The sequence below is a fragment of the Erpetoichthys calabaricus genome, chromosome 10 (genome assembly GCF_900747795.2).
Source record: "Erpetoichthys calabaricus chromosome 10, fErpCal1.3, whole genome shotgun sequence".
NCBI lineage: Eukaryota > Metazoa > Chordata > Cladistia > Polypteriformes > Polypteridae > Erpetoichthys > Erpetoichthys calabaricus.
The window spans coordinates 28,371,714-28,392,926 of record NC_041403.2 but is presented as its reverse complement, the minus strand read 5'-3'; the positions used below and the strand labels follow the sequence as shown (position 1 = coordinate 28,392,926).

General features: G+C 41.7%; 1 protein-coding gene across 2 annotated transcripts; it reads right to left on the bottom strand.

Annotated features, from left to right (window-relative positions):
- Positions 1–676: 676 nt before the first annotated feature.
- LOC114658904 (regulator of G-protein signaling 2-like) lies at positions 677–14,162 on the bottom strand. 2 transcript variants are annotated; one of them, XM_028811015.2, is made up of 5 exons: positions 13,985–14,162; positions 9,165–9,266; positions 5,928–5,989; positions 2,681–2,847; positions 677–1,871 (listed from the first exon to the last, which is right to left on the bottom strand). In XM_028811015.2, the coding sequence occupies exons 1-5, from the start codon at positions 14,083–14,085 to the stop codon at positions 1,677–1,679; spliced, it is 627 nt and encodes a 208-aa protein (XP_028666848.1). In that variant the 5' UTR covers positions 14,086–14,162; the 3' UTR covers positions 677–1,676. The 2 variants fall into 2 exon arrangements, with proteins under 2 accessions (XP_028666848.1, XP_028666849.1); XM_028811016.2 differs by having other exon boundaries at positions 9,165–9,263.
- Positions 14,163–21,213: the final 7,051 nt, after the last annotated feature.

Genomic DNA, 21,213 nt, shown 5'->3' with positions numbered 1-21,213 from the left:
TGTGATGGCCAGTGTGATTGTTCTACACTGTGGTATGCTGGGCTGGTAACATCACTTCAAGAGAGGACCACCGAATTACAAGCTGATTAAGAAGGCAGGATTAGGACCCCATGGAGGTAGTAATGGAGGACAGAATGAAGACAAACCTACGGTGGGTTGGCACCCTGCTCAGGATTGGTTTCCTGTCTTGTGCCCTGTGTTGGCTGGGATTGGCTCCAGCAGACCCCCGTGACCCTGTGTTCGGATTCAGCGGGTTGGAAAATGGACGGATGGACGGATAAAGACAAACCGATTGTCACTATGAACAATACTGCCCATCCTTTCCCTGACACACCAATACTGAAGAATGTCAGACAATGAATTAATCAGTAGAAGTGTGTCAAGAAATTCGGTGGGACTCCTTCATATTTTACTTATTTATTGAGAATCTGTTAAAAGCCATATGGGGCAAACATCTGTCTATCAGGCCTGAGTCCCCTTTGCACAGCAGTCATCAGGACAGACAGACTCAGTTTAATCTTAGCGTACGCTCGACAAAGAGCAGAGGAGCGCACGTACTGTGATATGACGGCAGTCCATTTGAACGTTTCACTGTCCTTCACACCTGATGTGTGGCCTGAAAGGCGGCCCAAGAGGAAAGCCATATTCGACTCAATCCCCAGAAGCACCACAAAGCTCTTTTAAAATGTCTTCTTTTAATGTACATATTCAACATTTACACATCTACATGTCCAAATGTACAACTGAATCGAGAGCATATTTACAAAACTAGTGTTGACCATATTGCAGCATTGCTGCTCTTACACATTAAAGAAACGAATAAATACACAATTTTATAAAAATATATTTCCTTCATTTGGACCTATGGTAATGCCAACGAGTCCCAGCACTTCCTCAGTTTTCCGATTCCTGCACTTCCACTGAACTGAAGGTGGCAGTTTACATACACTTCTCAATAAGTCTAATGGAGCTCGAGAAGATCTGCTTGGCTGCCCAAGTCCAGGTGTACAAAGCTTGGAGAGCTTGAAGAGATGCTGCTGTGTGTGTCTTGTGCTTTCACCATGAAGCTTCAGTGATGCTTGCCCATCAGTGGACTCCTCTGCCCTTCACTATTGCTGTGTAGTGATGGCGGTGCCACTGATGCATCTCTGTTTTGATGTGAACAGTTTCAGGATGGCTGCTGACCTCGTTTTTATAACATTGCTGAATACATTCATGAAAGAACGATATATAAATAGAGCACCTTTCATTTCTGAACTATCAAGAGTTTCCGTTCGTGTAACAGTCGTAACGGTCATGATGACCAGTGTACAATGATAAAGGTGGCACTTCAGTTTTTTCAGAGGCATCCACTCAGGACGCCATCTTTCAGATCTTTACAAGCATTTATCACGGCCTAAGCTCACCTCGGCGTAGCGGACAGTGTGCCACATGGCTGCTTTTGAGTCCTCATTCAGCAACCTGCACACTCAATAGAAGAGGCACCCAACACCTAAAAGTCCAAAAAAAATTCCTCCTCCTCCAACTGATGGAGCAAATGTGGCAACCGTTATCACATTCCCATCTCTCATGCCTTAGGCATTCCTGTTCATTTGCTGCAATTGAAGAGAAGAAGCGTTCACGCCTTTCCCGGCTGACCTTTCAGTCCTGCCAGACTCTTCCCGCCGGCGAGCGACTCACGATCTCTCAAAGTTGCCGTCCTGCTGGGCCCTGTGGCTTAGCTCCTCAAAGGCGGCGGACTGAAGGAAGCGCGGGTAGGCGTTGTTCTCCATCAGGCTGTACACTCGCTTCTGGGCCGCAGTAAAGCAGGAGGCCGGAGGGTTGAACAGAGTTTGCTTAATTCCTTCCCTTGTCATGAATTCTAAGTTGATCTAAAAGATTGAAAGAAAGAAAGAAAGAAAGAAAGAAAGAAAGAAAGAAAGAAAGAAAGAAAGAAAGAAAGAAAGAAAGAAAGAGAGAGCCATTAAATAAAAGGAAGAGCTGAAAATATGCAATTACTGTATTACTTCATGATATTGTCTTAAAAAGGGCAAACATGGCCTAAAAAGGGGACTGCATAGCAGACTGAGAAAGTCAACTTTCTGCACACATCACTGTGTCGTGGATTTAATTTTAAACGGACCAGTTTGCCATTACTGCCCATCCATCTACACTCGATCACCCATAATGACAAAGTGAAAATTATGTTTTCAGAAAGGTTTACAAATTTATTTATCAAAATCGGAAATCTCTCATTCATGGAAGTATTTGGATCCTTAATTCAGGATTTTGTTAAAGCCCCTTTGGCAGCAGTTACAGTTTTTTTTTTTGCTTTCTTGCGTTAAGTCTCTGCAAACTTTGCACACCTAGATTTTGGCATTTTGCTAATATATATTTTGTTCAGAAAAGTTCATTTATTTTCTAATATGGAAAGGGTAAGTCCTGATTGTCAGTTAATTCCTATAGGTAGTTCCTAGTTATTAGCACCTTCAGTTAAACCTTAATGGTGTGTAGGATGTTCAGCTACGTCATATATTGTTTTCACATTGTTTAGATTGCAGCACAGTAACTTCATCCAGCGGTGGGATTTCCAAACACTTTACAGATTTATTTATTTTGTTTGTTTTTGACTCAAGGGGGGTTTTAGCAGATGCTGCCAATGACCCAAATGAATGTTCAGATAAATAAAATGGACACCAACCTGCTTGGGAGCTTCTTCGTAAACGAATTTTTCATAAATGACTCTGGCTTTTCTGACGCGCTTTGTCGTAGATTTCAGTTGCTTGAATTCCTCGCAGGCGAGCCAGAAGTCAATGTTCTCTTCACTGTATTCAGATTTCAGGAAAGCTCGGAACATAGCCTGGCCAACTAAAATAAAAAATAAGACAAACAATGCATCATTATGCGTTAAAGGGCTTCTCGTTTTTCAGGGCAAACAATGCAACACGTTGTGTAACACGTATGAAGGATACACGTAATTATTCCTTCAAATGAATTCTCGATTCTATTGCGATATTACCGTGCTTGGTATTTTACTTGAGTGATAGAATGTCATTATATAACGTTCAGTCCTCCATTCTTATTCAGTTCAAGGATGTGGGGAGGTGATGCGTGTCTTGGCCACAGTGGGTGCAAACAAAGGAGCAAATTGTAGATGAAGTGCCAGTCATGGAGTTCTCCTTCATGCACTCATACTAAGCCAGTTTAGAGTCACCCATTATGAGATGTGTGCAGCAGAACATGAACACAGGGACAACATGTAAAACCCACCGGTGGGAATTCAAACCCAGGAGTTTGATGGTATGAAGCAGTAAGTTGAACTACTGTGCCACCACTTATACTAAGTCAGTTCTCCATATACGTAGCACACTTTCAGGAGGGACTTCACAAAGAACCAGACATACTGCTTATTATACCATATATCATGAGTCCTCTGGTCTCATCCTAGAGGTCCACAGTGGCTGCATTCCAGTTGCTTATTTATGCCAGTGTCACATTACATGGCTTCTAGTCGAAGGGGATGTCAAACCTGATAAGTGAGTTTTTGTTCTTGTTCCCTGAGGATGTCAGATCATGTGACTAGAAATCATAGGGGATGACAAATTGATAACATTGTGACGTTTGTCCAGCTCAGTTTGACATTGTGATGAGGTTTGCAAGGCAACAACATGCTGCCTGACAGGAGCAGAGCCATACCAAAGGTTTACAGGTACGACGAGTTCAGTAACGCATTCTTGACCCTTTCATTTCCTTTTGTTTCATTCTGTTGTGGTACATAACACAAGAGACATGAGACAGATGAGCAGCTCTTCTGTTTGCCAGGTCCGAAACACCCGTGTTCCTTATTCTTCGGAGTACTTGTTGGTTGTCAGCTCACACACACGCACGAGACCCCCGCTACAACTTACGAGTCGCAGACCCGTTTGTCTGAGGCCCCATCCACACTACTATATTTTAGCTTAACAACACAGGCTTTTATGTCTCCATGTTCGTCTTTTGTCCACACAACCCTGGTGTTTTCAACACAAGAAAATGGAGATTTTTGAAAATGCTGAGTACTCCTAAAAACGTCAGCTTAGCGCTTCAGTGTGATGGGTGAAAATGGAGAGCTCTGAAAATGCACTCTGATTTGTTTGTGCTTATTATGTAGCCCTTCCCTGATTGGATCCTGCTCATTACCACATTTCATTCCCTGACTGCAGTGGCGATAGCTGCCCCGGGTGGCACATTTCTGGGGGCAGCATTATTGGCTAAAAGGCTCAATACAATTCATGTGTAAGCAGCAGGGTTTGGAAAAATATCACTCATGAATGAAAACAGTAAAATTCTCTGATTTTTATCCACAAATGCTTCAAAAATTATTTTCAGACTGTCCTTGTGTGACGGCATCAGACACAGCAGTTGAGGCAATAACAAAAATAAACAAACATTAAACCGATAATAATTTCTAGGAAGATAAACAACTAATTTATAATTGTGTTTCGTTATCAATCCAAATACGTTCTTGCTCTGCGCAGAAAACATCCCCACCTATCACTTGTACACTACACTGGTTTTGGTTTTCGCAACGTAATTATAATAAACTAATAATTAGGACACGGCTTATCAGTGCGTCTATACTACATTCTTGTCTAGTTGAGGCTTATAAATAATAATATGTGAAAAATTATTGCTGTTTCTCTATATATGATTAAATCTATGCAAAATATATCTTAATTTTTCCCTATACGTCATTTTAATTTTCTATTTAAATAAGTTAACATATTCAGATATGTTGGGGGGTGGCAGAAGCAACGCAATGCCCCAAGCGGCATGAACTCGAGCTACGCCACTGACTGGCTGATGAGCCTTCATGATTGAAAAATGCATTCCAACATAGCAGACGCAGAGGAGTTGCTTTCCATGGCACTTGGTGTGTCGCTTATATGTTTGCATTGAAATTACGTTTTTTACAACATGAATTCTGCATATGTATGCAAAATGTAAATAATTTACTGGTTGCTACAGTCTAAATTTCATGGCAGTGTGATGTTACAATCAATAACCTTCAAGGATTTTTCCACCACCTTGTGCATGGCAAGTGTGGGTGAATATCTACATCACATGTGATTTCGGTTGCTCTAGTGTGGGCAGAGATACTTGTGTAACCGATGTGAATACACTGGTGTGGACGGAGGTCGTTTCAATTTGAAAACACTTTGTAAATGAAAACATAACTGCGTGAACATAGCCTGAGCCAATGGGGGGCACCAGACGACATGACCAGCAGTCACTGCAGTGCCTCTGACTCACTAAGAAAAATCGACAAAATAGAAACGACCTGACATAGCAAAACAAAAACACGTACACACTGCAAAATGAAACAAGTTCTCTTATGGGTGACTCTTCTTCTTTTTTTATTTTTTTTTATTGAACTTATTAAAAGCACATAACATGCCATACAATCAAGTCAAACTTAACAAAACTAAAATCAAATCAAATCAATCCCCACCCATGAGAAAGAGAGGAAGGTCAACAGCCAGAGCAAAACTGATAAGAGTAGTAAAGAGAGAGAGAAAGGAGTTTTTAAAACCCAATATAAATTCTTATTCTAAAATGTTATTGATTAGAATGTGCCAGGTTTTTAAAAAGTTTTGAACAGATCCTCTAAGTGAGAATTTGATTTTTTCCAATTTCAAATAGTATAAAACATCAGTTACCCACTGACTTAGCAGAGGTGAGTTAGGATTCTTCCAGTTGAGCAAGATAAGTCTACGTGCCAATAGTGAAGTAAAGGCAACTACAGTTTGTTTGTCCTTCTCCACTTTAAGGCCACATGGGAGTATGGGCGACTGTCCTAAAGAAGCAACTGGGATGAATCAAAAGCCTGAAGCCAATTTGCCCACCCGACCCCACCAGCCACCTGCAATAAGAAAATGTACAGTTGAGGAAACACAAATGCAACTTACATTTATTTTGTATCAGGCTTTCAAAAGACTGAGACCACTTGTTTAATTCCTCAGTTGTAGGCCTGTAAATAAATCGAAATTCATTTTAATTTTGAACAAACAAAAACGTACATTAAGAGCATCAGTAAAACATTCATCCACTTCATTAACCTGCTTATCCAGGATGGGGCTGTGGGGCAGCTGTTATACTTAAAGGGGCAGATAGATAGATAGATAGATAGATAGATAGATAGATAGATAGATAGATAGATAGATAGATAGATAGATAGATAGATAGAAGGTTATTTGATAGTCCCAGTTCAATTAATTATCTCTCTCACCCCTTCACCATTTAATAAATTATGTTTGGTGAGCATACTGGCACAACAGGGGCTGCCATCACATCATCCAGGAGGATGCTGCACATTGTGGCTGCCCACTCACTAGGTAAAGTGCTTTACTGACAGGTGAAGTGAATGACATTGATGATCTCATTACAATGGCACCTTTCAAGGGGTTGGATGTGTTAGGTAGTAAGTGAACAGGCAGTTCTTGAAGGTGATATGTTAGAAGCAAGAAATGTGGGCAGGATCATTCTGGCCCCCTAATTATCCCCTGTCTCTAATTGGCTATCTCTCTCACCACTTCACCACCGAATAGCTAATGTATGGTGGGCATACTGGCGCAAAAATGGCGGCCGTCACATCATCCATGTGGGTGCTACTGCACATTAGAGGTGGCTGAAGTAGCTCCCCACTAACTGTGTAAAATGCTTTGAATAGTGAGAAAAATGCAATATAAATGTGAAGAATTATTATTATAATTATTTTATAGATAGATAGATAGATAGATAGATAGATAGATAGATAGATAGATAGATAGATAGATAGATAGATAGATAGATAGATAGATAGATAGATGTAAAAGGCACTATATGATAGATAGATAGATAGATAGATAGATAGATGTAAAAGGCACTATATGATAGATAGATAGATAGATAGATAGATAGATAGATAGATAGATAGATAGATAGATAGATGTAAAAGGCACTATATGATAGATAGATAGATAGATAGATAGATAGATAGATAGATAGATAGATAGATAGATAGATAGATAGATAGATAGATAGATAGATGTAAAAGGCACTATATGATAGATAGATAGATAGATAGATAGATAGATAGATAGATAGATAGATAGATAGATAGATAGATAGATAGATAGATAGATAGATCGCTCTACACATTTATATATAACAGGTAATCTTATATAGCATGAGCTGGCAAGGCGGCCCCAAGTTAACGAGTCAGAAGAAGAAAGAAGTACGAGGCTACAGTACAAAGGTGAAAGAAAGAGACTCCATCGCCAAAGTGAAACCACCAAAAAAAGACAAACTCGCTCAGCCGCTAATACACAAGCGAGACGAGCACATCAGCAAAACAAAACATCCAAGGAGAAAGAAACTCGCTTAGCCGCTGACAGTAAAGGGGGACTAGCACGTCTGCAAAACGAAACCGCCGACTCTGCCTCTGTCTGACGATTTCAATAGTTTCTAGGAGCCTGGTTGTTTTACAGCACGGCCTTACACGGCTAGTATATGTATAATATTTTATTACTAAGCTTTCATGCTGTGAATCACTTTTAGAAATGTAATTTAAACAAATTCAAACAAGTCCTGGCCTTCTTATATTCCCCTCAGTGCCCCATAACTTCTATTTGGTGTTCCATTCATTTTCTGTATCGGCTCGTTCTTGCTTCAGATTTCAGGAAGTCTGAGCCACAGGTGCAAAGCAGGTACCAGGCTGGCAAGGAATGTCAGTGTGGCGCAGTGGATGAGTGAGGCATCCATTAAGATACAGGTTGTTGAATTAATTTGTAATCCTGCTCTTGTTAAGCTGCCTTTGCTCCAAATTATCTGTAAACCATTATTATGATTCCCGATGGTGTTAGTCGCCTTAAGTAAATGCATCTGCTAAGTTTGCTGTAACAGCCCATAATGTCAGGCTGTTGTCAGGATTTGCTTCTACATGACAAGCCAGCCAAGGTAAAAGACGAATTGGGAGGAAATTGGAATCCGTTAACTTGTAGCGGGCAGCCCAGGTAGGGTATGACCCATGCCAATACGCTGCCACAATGCACATAAAAAATGATAACATTTAGAAACCTTGCATCTCCATCATCCAGTCCAGTATGAAGTGATGGGGAGATGAAGCCTTCCCCCGCAGCATTGAAAGTAAGGCAGGGACCTCACTTGGATGGGGTGCAAATCCAAAACTCACACCAGACCCTCACTAACATCATAACAGGCACACACCCGATGGATCGCACTCTGGCCCTGTTAGTAACTACCTGTGTAGCTAAATCCGACGCTTTGCGACTCTGGAGGTCAGTTGGTTTGACGTGGGGCCATTCTGTGGATCTTCTGCATGGTTACCAAGGGCACGATGACGTCACTGCACAGTGCGCATGTCCAGAGATTTGTTATAATACAGGCCTTAAAATGAAAGCCATGCATCAAGTTGGCGCACTCTTCAGGGTTCTTTCGTGCTTTGTACCCAGTGCAGTGGGTATGCCTGCCTTGCATTAAATGATCTAAGTATGACTGACGACGAAGTTTAGTATTAGAAGGGAAGTAAAAATGAAAAAAAGGGGAAAGAATGACGCAAGACCCAGAATATACTTTAAAACGTGAGTTACGTCTGGGGTTTTGTGTATTTGTAATCAAATATCCAGTTTGCTCGATTTTCCTGTCTGTGCATGAAATTGTTGGTTTTCCACTGACGTACGTGTTACGCTGATAGCCATATCCAATTTCATGTGATTTGAGGGTCCGTGAGTGAGCCCTGCTTGCTGCCTTGTGCCTGAATGCTGCTCGGATTGGCTTCATCTCCCTGTGACTCTGAACTAGAAGGATTGTGGCAGATACCTATGTTGAATGGACTTCAAAAAAAGAAAGAGTATATCTTAAATTATTTACCTGGGAGGCTGCCAGGATCAGGATGGTAGAACTGGCGCAGTTCCTGATTCTTTGACTGAACTTTACCAGATACCAGATCAAAGTTGACTGGGCAGAATGGAGCACAGGAACTCCCTTTAACAACTAGATGGACCCCAAACAGAGCCATCTATTCAGCTCTCCCGCTCTCCCACCCGCTCCTTGGGCTGTGCCATGCAAGATTAGTCAGGAAAGTGAGTAATATGAGCATGACGTATGGCCAGAGCCAAGTAAAAGAAGTGCTAAAGGCACCTTACCTGTGAGAGGCTTTGGGTCTGCTGCCGGCTCTGCTGGGCTTGTAAAAAGAATTGGGAGACTGCAGAAAGCTGCTTAACCGAGACCTCCAGTTTCCAGATCTGCTAAACAGGGGGGAAAAAAATAAAAACTTGTTAGGGCAGAACATTTCATAGTCTTTAACAAGAGTGTTGTACAGATTTGGCATGGAGACAAGGAATTTGGGTGACTGGTAGAGGCAGAGATGAGGGAGCAGCGGCAGACAGACAGCATCTGTGAGGGAATGGTGGGAATGTGGGCTTAGGCTTATTAGTGTGATGGTGGTGGTCAGCCTTTGGAAACCCACAAGCATGTCTAAGCTTACAGTGGTAAAAGAAACTCCGTTCGGAATGCAAACTGCATTATTAGCCCGAGAAAAGTCTTCCGATGATTTACATAAACCCGCGGAACTGTTTTGCAAAGGAAAGCAGGAATAATCCTGTCGCTTATCTCTCACAGGTCCCTATCTGCTGTGTGCCTGTTTGTTGTAGGTGAAGGAGGAACAATGCCCTCCTTATACTGACGTTAGGCACTGCATGTTGAGTCACGATCAGCGCTGCAAGACCTGCTAATATTACAGGGGAGAGAATGCAGAGTGCTGAAAGTAAGAGGATGGGACTGGAGCAAAATGTTCGACAACACACCCTGGAGCAGAATGCCTCACTAGCTACTCACACAGCGCGCTGCTGTCATTGATGGATTAGTAACACTTGACTCGTGCGATTAGTCAGGCTACTGGATCACCTCCCTCCCGTGGGACGTATGTGGCCTCCCCGGATGCAACACATGCTTATCTAGCTATCATATAGTGCCTTTCCTATGTAGCTTCTAGTAGGCTAACGCCCTACGACATTTGAGATAAACTTGGGTCACTTCTTTTACTTTTCCAGTCAGAGCACAGGCTGGTGACTATCTATCTATCTATCTATCTATCTATCTATCTATCTATCTATCTATCTATCTATCTATCTATCTATTATATAGTGCCTTTCATATCTATCTATCTATCTATCTATCTATCTATCTATCTATCTATCTATCTATCTATTCTGTAGTGTGGTAGAACTTCAAAGTTCAGTTCACACAGATTAAAATGAATAAATTCACGTTCATAGTTCACTGTTTCAATTTTGAACAAGTTCATGTTCAGTTCATTTTTTGTTTTTTAAAGGAGTGAGAATAAATGACCCATCAGTTTACTTTTTTCAGTTTTGCATGCCTTATATTGGGCGGCACGGTGGCGCAGTGGGTAGCGCTGCTGCCTCGCAGTTAGGAGACCTGGGTTCGCTTCCCGGGTCCTCCCTACGTGGAGTTTGCATGTTCTCCCCGTGTCTGTGCGGGTTTCCTCTGGGTACTCCGGTTTCCTCCCACAGTCCAAAGACATGCAGGTTAGGTGCATTGGCGATTCTAAATTGGCCCAAGTGTGTGCTTGGTGTGTGTGTGTGTGAGTCCTGCGGTGGGTTGGCACCCTGCCCGGGATTGGTTCCTGCCTTGTGCCCTGTGTTGGCTGGGATTGGCTGCAGCAGACCCCCGTGACCCTGTGTTCGGATTCATCGGGTTAGAAAATGGATGGATGCCTTATATTAAGCTATTGCAGTGTTCTTGAATAAAATACAATAATTATGAAGACTTTTTTTTTTATTTAAATACACTTTATTGAGTCATACCCAGCAACAAACACGTATCACTATATGTGCTAATATCCTCCCGGTCAAAAAAGAAATTACATAGATGCAAGTACACATTTAAATCACCGCTCTATTTCCAACCGTGTGACACAAATGGTGGTTGTGGAACCAGCGTGTATGTGAACTAACTTATTACGTTGCTGGTCAAAATTCACGTCACATATTGCATAAAACATAAAGTGGCCTCGTGAAGTACAACGTTTACCTAAAAGCAAAAGCGGAGCTTCACCGCGTGCTTGTGTCAATGGGGGGTGCGGCTTAAGGACAAGCAGACAGACACAGACAGCGCCTATTTGATTTTACGTTATTTTTTAAAAATACAAATAAATGGCAACAGATTCGCACGAAATAAATATTTGTAAAAATCCACCATTTGTGCTTCTCTGAATACCGTATTCGGATTCGGCTCCACCCCTACATTACAGGGTAAGGTACAACGATTATTCGGGACCTAAACCACATCAAGAATGTCACCTAAAACTGAACGAGCTCACGTTCAAGTTCTTCACTTGTACACAAATACGTTACGTTAAGTTCACCGTTCTTAGAAAAATGAGCTTGTTCGATGAAAGCGCTATTTTGAACGAGTTCATGCACAACACTTCTATCTATCTATCTATCTATCTATCTATCTATCTATCTATCTATCTATCTATCTATCTATCTATCTATCTATCTATCTATCTATCTATCTATCTATCTATCATATAGTGCCTTTCAGTCTATCTATCTATCTATCTATCTATCTATCTATCTATCTATCTATCTATCTATCTATCTATCTATCTATCTATAGTCAGAAAGTAAGGGTTTAGAAAAGGCACACGCTCTAATAATGATAATAATTGTGGATCTACATTAATTACAGTGTAAAGTACATAATAATTTTTCTCCACCTTATTTTTGCTTTCCATTGTAAGGTAAATATTTGCTCCCTTTAAAAAAACAGAGCATGCTAATCATTCTGTCTAAAAGACAAAGAACAAAACAAAAACCTACATGCATGTGTTATTTATACAGCTGGGTGTGTTGGTGTGATCCTGAATTTTAAAGACATTTTTATCACACAGTAACAGCGTTAGCCTTCAGTGCCTTTATTATTAATATTATTATTTATTTATTTTTTTGTATTTTCTCATACAAAGCATGGTTCCTAACAGACGGATATGAAAGGATAAAAACAGCCTTAGATAAAATGTGCAGGACTTTTTATAAGGCACGCTTCAAGTCTCAAGTTGCTTTAGTACAATGTGTTTCCTTTTAGCCTGATGATAAAATGCTCCATTAATTCTCTTATGCAAGTCGGTGTTGCAAGTCGGTCCTAGAAAAACGCCATACATCGGGTCACAGTCATTTTAAATGTACTGCACTGTTCCGGTGTGAAGGACTGGCACCCCACTCAGGGTTGCTGCCTGTGTTGTGCCCCGGGGTATTCACATCCTGGAAATGGATTAAGTGGGTCTGCAGGTGATAGCACATGTTATGTAATGTTAAACAATGGACCATTTTCTGAAAGTACATTTTAAAGCAGAAGCATAATGGTGGGTGGTCCGGTGGTAGCACTTCTGCCTTGCAGTAAGGAGACCAGGGTTCATGCCCCGAGTCCTCCTTTGCGTGGTTATTTGCACGTTCTCCCTGTGTCTGCGTGGGTTTCCTCTTACAGTTAAAGACAGGCAGGTTAGTTGGATTGGTGGCACCAAATGGGCCTGTCTGTGTGTCTGTGATTGTTTCTGTCTTGTGCCTTGTGCTTGCTGGGATTGACTCCAGCTGCTCTGCAACCCTGCTCAGGATAAACGGGCTTGGAAAACAGTGTGGAATGGCAAAATGGTGCCCTCTCCAGGGATTGTTCATGCCCTGTGCTTTATGGGGTAGGCTCCTGCAACCCTGCTCAGGATAATTGGGTTTGAAGATGGATGGATGGTTAATCTTATTAGTATTTTAAAATATAATTTAGAGCATTAATAAAAATGCTGTATGTCTGCAAATATATAGTAATAATAATAATACAGCGATGGATTAGCGACCTGTGCAAGGATTGTTTCTGCTTTACGTCCTGTGATTGCTGGAATCGGCTCCAGCGGCCCTGCCCTGGATAAGTGTGGTGGGAAGATGTGTAGATGGAAAATAATCATAATAATAATAATAATAATCATAATCAACAATACATTTCTTAATTAAAAATGGCATGCTGTTTTTTTGTTTGTTACACTATGAATTTTTAAAATATGTTTTAAAAACAGAGCATAAATATAGAGGATATATAAAAATGGTCTATTTCTGCATATATGCAATTAATCTAACAATAATAATAGTAACAGTAGTAGTAGTAATAAACAATGCATTCCTTAAAATATATTTTAATGCATTAGTAAAAATGGCCTGATATATATTTAATGTAATGCTGTACATTTTTTAAAAATATGTCAAAGAATACATAAAAATGCTCTTTATTTATGTCTACACATATGAAATAATAATAATAATAATAATGTATTTATTAAAATATATTTGTAAAAATGGTATGATGCAATTATGTAAGATATATTATATATAGCAATGTGACACTCACTAGGAAAATTGGTTAAAATAATGAGATGAGATGAGAAATTTTAAAGCATAAATAAAAATGGAATATTTCTACATATAAATATCACTGACAAAAAGTGAATATCTTGTAAAAAGCTGATTAAGTAATTGGCTAAGCATAAGAAAAACCACAAAGAAAAATATGAAGTTCTATACATGCAATTAATGCAAAATGTGTATAAGAGAAACTGAATAAAAATGGTGTGGTATGGCAGAGTAGATCTGCTTATATTAGGTAGATATATATACGGTAGATATGAAAGGCACTATCTATCTATCTATCTATCTATCTATCTATCTATCTATCTATCTATCTATCTATCTATCTATCTATCTATCTATCTATCTATCTATCTATCTATCTATCTATCTCTAAGCACACATTGACACACATAAATATAAACACACAAATACATCCATGGATATTCTCAAATTAGAACTCAAAACATACTAAAACATTGCTGAGTTTGTTATGAAGATGCAAATATTGGTATCAAAAACATTATAGAAAATAAGAACAAACAATCCACCTGATCATTTCATTTGATTTTGGTTTCTCCACTCGGCTCAAGGCTGTTGCTTCCATTGGACCCAATTTGTGCTGTAGAACCAAAAAAGCAGAACTTTGCATTCTTAACCCGCTCGTCCCGGCGTGCGCCGTACCTTCTAATCTCCCTCTTAGGACCGACTGCTGCCTACTTCAAAGAGCTGCACTTTCTTTATAGCCCTGCCAGGTGTAGCCGTGGGCCTGGCTGTTACCTGTGCTGAATGCTGATTGGTGGAGGCCGCCTGTTTCCTTAGCACACATGTACAAGAACTCGAGAACACCTCTGACGTTCTGGTAAACAAAGCAGAGCCCCAGGCAAAGAGCCCTGTCCAGACTGGTGTTGGAGACGCAGACGCAGGTAATTCCTGCCTTAGCACCTGAAGAGAGCAGTAAGGTGATTTGAATACAAATGCATTTGTGTGTTTGACTATACAAAGTAGTGCAAGATCTACAGTATTTTCCAATGGAAATATTTACAGTTACTTTAGAAAAAAACTATTTTGCGGAGGGGCTGCCATCTAAAGTTCTTTCTTTCAGGTATTCGATATATTCACTCTATATTTACATGGAATTAATCCAAATCTGTATTGACCGTTTGCAGCACCTGTACGCTGATGTGTTTTGTGTTGCTTCTTCATACTTCACACGTGCTGCACATATGCTTGCATATTGCACGACTGCCGTCTGCCTCCTTTTTTTGGTACTAAGAGAACATGAACAAATATGAATTGTAATTTGAATCACAATGTGTTGGTTACATAAAACTTGAACTTGAGAACTAAATCAAGCTTTATGACAGCTGGAATGGGAAACTAAGGAAATTCAAACCAATCAGAATGACTTTATTTTAAATGGCTCAGTATGTCACAAATATCATAAATGCAGTATTTCCACTCTTCTCAAATATGGAATGAATTTGTCTTGAATAACAATATGCAAATTATCATATGCAAATCAGTAGGGGTGCAGACAGCGCAGGGGCTCTCTTCTTGTAATAGAGGGACCCAGACTGTCATGACACCCCAGAGCAAGGGGAAGACCCGGGAAAGGAAAACCGGGTCTCCTAACAGTGTAAAGGGTGAGCCCAGCCGCTTTTCGTATGCCAACCTTGGCTGGGTGTGAGGTGGAGCAGACCTATCCATCCTGTTTTCGTGTCTGGAGGGCACGGACTCGAGGTGGGGAGCAGTGATGTTATGAGTGCCATTGAGTTGGCCACGGGAGGAGGTGCTGTCCTTATAAACTCTCCATAGATGCATGGGGAGGGCATTGGTGTGGCGCCTCCCTGTCCCCCTTTTGTCTTTGTTTTTCAGGACGGAACTGTGGACCTGATGAGTTCAACTCCCCATTCGGTGGAACAACCACCCTCTTGGGACAGGACACTTCGCCCCACAAGGCTCAGCTGAGGGAGGGGCAGTGTGACGGGTGGCCTTGGCCATTACCTGCCCGGGATGCCAGTGAGATGGAAGGACCAGGGGACAGAGCATCTGTGAGGCTCTACCTCCCCATGGATGCTAGAGGGCAGCCTCCCTGGGTGGCTGTGGAACCACGGATTCCCACAGGGCCGCTGGGACTTGGGGTTTGGCACAGCCTTGTTGGCTACCAGGGGAGCTGCAGAGCCCTGTAATGGACTTCCACCACACCTGGGAGTGATTCTAGGTGATACTGATGAGCCACCTGGAGCACTCCAAGGAGCTGAATAAAAGAAGTTGCCTCACTCCATTCGGGGAGCCAGAGTTGGGAGGAGATGGATGAAGCTTGCCGAAGTGAAGTGGAGGTGGATGGACTGGGAAAAGAAATGGACTGGCAAAGAGAAGGGACTGTGCTTACTTTGCTGTACTGTGGACATTGTGTGCCCCCACGTGTAAATAAACTGTGCTGTGTGGCAAACTTGTGTCTCAACCTATCATAGTCGGGGATAGGGTGGCTGTATGCGCCCCGATGGTTCACAATATATATACTGTATATATACTGTACTGTATAGTGAAAGCCAACTCTGACACAGACAGACACAAGAGGCACACGCTCAAAGCACATGTGATATTTTATTTTCATCTCCCTTGTGGGAAACGTCTTCCCTGTTTCACACAGGCACAAATAGCACCTGCACACAATACACAAATCATTTTCTTTCTCTTCTCTTTCTTTTTCTCTCTCCTTCAATCTCCCCCAGCAAGCTTCGTCTCCCTCCTCCCGACTCTGGCCCAAGTAGTGGCTGCTGGCTCCTTTTATAAGGCCCCAAGAAGTGCTCCAGGTGCTCGTTGGAGTAATTCCAACAGCACTTCCAGGTGTGGCGAAAGTGCTGCTCTCCAAGCCTCAGCAGCAGCTGCAGCACCCCCTGGCAGCACCCACGGATCCCAACAGTTCTGCGCCAAACTCCAACTTCCATGAAGCTCTGTGGGAGTTCGAGGCACCACTGCAACCCAGGAGGGGCTGCCATCTAGCACTCCAGGGGAGGTAACACTCTGGCCATCCACCACACTATACAGTGCATCCAGAAAGTATTCACAGCACATCACTTTTTCCACATTTTGTTATGTTACAGCCTTATTCCAAAATGGATTAAATTAATTTTTTTCCTCAGAATTCTACACACAACACCCCATGATGACAACGTGAAAAAAGTTACTTGAGGTTTGTGCAAATTTATTAAAAATAAAAAAACTGAGAAATCACATGTACATAAGTATTCACAGCCTTTGCTCAATACTTTGTCGATGCACCTTTGGCAGCAATTACAGCCTCAAGTCTTGTTGAATACGATGCCACAAGCTTGGCACACCTATCCTTGGCCAGTTTCGCCCATTGCTCTTTGCAGCACCTCTCAAGCTCCATCAGGTTGGATGGGAAGCGTCGGTGCACAGCCATTTTAAGATCTCTCCAGAGATGTTCACAATCAGATTCAAGTCTGCACTCTGGCTGGGCCACTCAAGGACATTCACAGAGTTGTCCTGAAGCCACTCCTTTGATATCTTAGCTCTGTGCTTAGGGTCGTGTTCCTGCTGAAAGATGAACCGTCGCCCCAGTCTGAGGTCAAGAGTGCTCTGGTGCAGGTTTTCATCCAGGATGTCTCTGTACATTGCTGCAGTCATCTTTCCCTTTATCCTGACCAGTCTCCCAGTCCCTGCCGCTGAAAAACATCCCCACAGCATGATGCTGCCACCACCATGCTTCACTGTAGGGATGGCATTGGCCTGGTGATGAGCGGTGCCTGGTTTCCTCCAAACGTGACGCCTGGCATTCACACCAAAGAGTTCAATCTTTGTCTCATCAGACCAGAGAATTTTCTTTCTCATGGTCTGAGGGTCCTTCAGGTGCCTTTTGGCAAACTCCAGGCGGGCTGCCATGTGCCTTTTACTAAGGAGTGGCTTCCGTCTGGCCACTATACCATACAGGCATGATTGGTGGATTGCTGCAGAGATGGTTGTCCTTCTGGAAGGTTCTCCTCTTTCCACAGAAGACCTCTGGAGCTCTGACAGAGTGACCATTGGGTTCTTAGTCACCTCCCTGACTAAGGCCCTTCTCCCCCGATCGCTCAGTTTAGATGGCTGGCCAGCTCTTGGAAGAGTCCTGGTGGTTTCGAACTTCTTCCACTTACGGATGATAGAGGCCACTGTGCTCATTGGGACCTTCAAAGCAGCAGAAATTTTTCTGTAACCTTCCCCAGATTTGTGCCGAGACAATCCTGTCTCGGAGGTCTACAGACAATTCCTTTGACTTCATGCTTGGTTTGTGCTCTGACATGAACTGTAAACTGTGGGACCTTCTATAGACAGGTGTGTGCCTTTCCAAATCATGTCCAGTCAACTGAATTTACCACAGGTGGACTCCAATTAAGCTGCAGAAACATCTCAAGGATGATCAGGGGATACAGGATGCACCTGAGCTCAATTTTGAGCTTCATGGCAAAGGCTGTGAATACTTATGTACATGTGCTTTCTCAATTTTTTTATTTTTAATAAATTTGCAAAAACCTCAAGTAAATTTTTTTCACGTTGTCATTATGGGGTGTTGTGTGTAGAATTCTGAGGAAAAAAATGAATTTAATCCATTTTAGAATAAGGCTGTAACATAACAAAATGTGGAAAAAGTGATGCGCTGTGAATACTTTCTGGATGCACTGTATATATATAGAATACTATATAAATATATATATATATATATATATATATATATATATATATATATATATATATATATATCATATATGCTGATTATATATACAGTTGAAGTGTGAAGCTTACATTTGCTTTGGGTGAATTCACTTTTTATACTCACCAATACCAATTTTATACTCACAAACTATGAATTTAGCACATCTACTTTTTGCAGGGCAAAATTGTTTTCCCAACAATGTTGACAGACAGAGTATTTCACTTTAATTGATTTTACTTGATCACAATTCCAGTGGATCACAAGTTCACATACACCTTGTTAATATTTTGTAGCATTGCCTTTAAATTGTTTAATTTGAGCCAAATGTTTTTGGTCGCCTTCCACAAGCTGCTTACAATAAGTTACTAGAACTCTGGCCTATTCCTCCAGACAGGACTGGTGTAACTGGCACAGGTTCGTAGGCCTCCTTGCTTGCACACACTTTTTCAGTTCTTCCCACAAATTTGCAATTGGATTGAGGTCAGTGCTTTGTGATGGCTACTCCAATACCTTGATCTTTTTGCCCATAAGCCATTTTGCTACAACTTTGGAGGTATGCTTGGAGTCATTGTCCATTTTGAAGACCCATTTGTGACTGAACCGCAACTTCTTTGCTGATGTCTTGAGATGTTGCTGCAGCACATCTACATAATTTGTCTTCCTCACTTAGGGACAACATAATCCTCCCAGTCTAACACCAAGTCAAATAAGCTTAAGAGATATCAATCTGTCCAGTTAGGAAGCAGATGTGATTGTGAATCAGCGTCACCTGCTTTGGTGTAAGTGAAAGTGACAGCAGGTACACCGGAGAGGCAACAGCAAGTCAACCAACAAAAAAGGAATGGTGGCCACAGACAATTGCTCTCTCCTTATCACTCCTGACTGATTCTTCTCTAGTTTTGTATTTTGCCAGTGTTCTTGTCACCACTTGTAGCATGACGCGAGACCTGCAGCCGATTCAGGTTGTACGGGTAGTCCAGCTCCTCCAGGATGGCACATCCATATGTGCCGTTGCAAGAAGGTTGACTGTGTCTCTAAGCACAGGCTCAAGGATATGTAGGAGGTACCAGGAGATGGGCCATTGTATGAGGAGAGCTGGACAAGGCCGTAAAACAGCATTAATCCAGCAGCAGGACTGATATCTGCTCCTTTGTGAGAGGAGGAACAGGAGGAGCACTGCCAGAGCCTTGCAAAATGACCTCAAGTTGTCTAATGGTATGCATGTTTCTGACCAAACTGTCAGAAACAGACTCCATGAGGGTGGCATGAGGGCCCAACATTCTCTAGTGGGACATGTTCTCACAGCCTATCACCCTGCAGCTCAATTGGCCAGAGAATACCACAATTGGCAGCTCAGCCATCGGCACCCAGTTCTCTTCACAGATGACAGCAGCTTCAAAATGAGCACATGTGACAGACATGAAAGCTGCGGTGATGGTTATGCAATCTGCAGAATTATCCAGCATAACTGATTTGGTTGTGGCTCAGTAATGGACTGAGGTGGCGTATCCTTGGAGGGTCCCACAGATCTACATGTGCTAGTCAATGGTACCCTGGCTGCTGAGTAAATCTTTAGAGCCATTATCAGACCTTACATTGGTGCGGTGGTCCCTGGGTTCCTCCTGGTGTAAGACAATGCCCGGCCTCATGTGGCCAGAGTATGTAGGCAGTTCCTGGATGACAAAAACATTGATGCCATTGACTGACAGCACATTCCCCAGATCTGAATCTAATTGAGAACCTCTGGAACGTTATGTATTGGTGCATTCAACACTACCAAATAGTACCACAGACTGTCCAGGAGTTCACTGGTATCCTGCTCCAGGTCTGGGAGGAGATCTCCCCAGGACACCATCTGAAATCTCATCAGGAGCATGCAAAGACATTGTCAGGAGTGCATACGGGCATGTGGGGGGCATCGACACTACTGACTCCCATTAGGAGTTGCCGTGATGAAATTCACACAAGTTGGATCAGCTTGGGATTTCAATTTTTGACTTTGATTTGCAGTGTGATGTTGAATCAGCCCTCAGTGGATTGATGATTTATATCCCGTGGCTCCATCTGTGTAGTAGTGAAACAGGACAGTGAGAAGGGCCCACCCGCCTCCCCACTCCTGACATCATGCGTCCCCCGAGCCTTTGTCTCGGATTAGCGTGAATATATCGCTCCTGCAAGCGAACTATGATTCTTAGCGTGATGAGAGAAGTTGCAAAATCAACTGGAATGTTCAAGCAAATTATAGAAAAAAACCCGATCTAAATCCATTACGTAGTTCTCTCGTGAACAGCAGACAGACAGATGTTGGATTTTATCTACTCTCTATATATAAAATCCTAAGCCAAAAAGTGCAAAAATTTTGCGCAACAATTTTATGTGCTATTTTTATGTCACGTTTTTTGTCATGCTTATTTTAAAACCTACATATATATGTTTGGTATCATTCTTTTCAGAATTTATGAAACTTTAATATGATGTTGTTAAATTTTCAGATTCTTATTCCATTTTTAAATTATAAACTAAAAAAATATCAAGAACTCGAGTCTTTGTACCAAGAGATTTAATCATGCCCGGGGACGGAAATAAAAGACAAAGAGTAGATGACAAAGTAGGACGTCGTAGAGACAGGTGCTGTACAGGCTTTTAAATGTTTGAAACGCCATGCGAGATGCAGATCACGCAGCATGGCAGCAGTTGGAAGCAGCGGCAGAGATATGAAGTGGCTGGGGGCAAACCCCCTAGTATATATAAAGATATATACATATTATTAGATAATTAAATAGACTGAAATACTTTCCTTAAACAATTTTAGAAATAATTTTTACCATTCCAAACAATCCTTTTGCAAAAAGCAAAAAACAAATCGATACCATAAGATATTTGAATGTCTTTAAAGAAAGAAACTAACACAATTAAAGAGCACAATAACATTAAAAAATGTGAGATCTTTGTTGGCAGTGCTTGATTATGGTGCTGATGATCAGTGACACCAAAGTTACAAATTGAAACAGAAGCAGCAGAGTAGAGGGGATAAAACTAGACAGGGACCACCAGACTAAA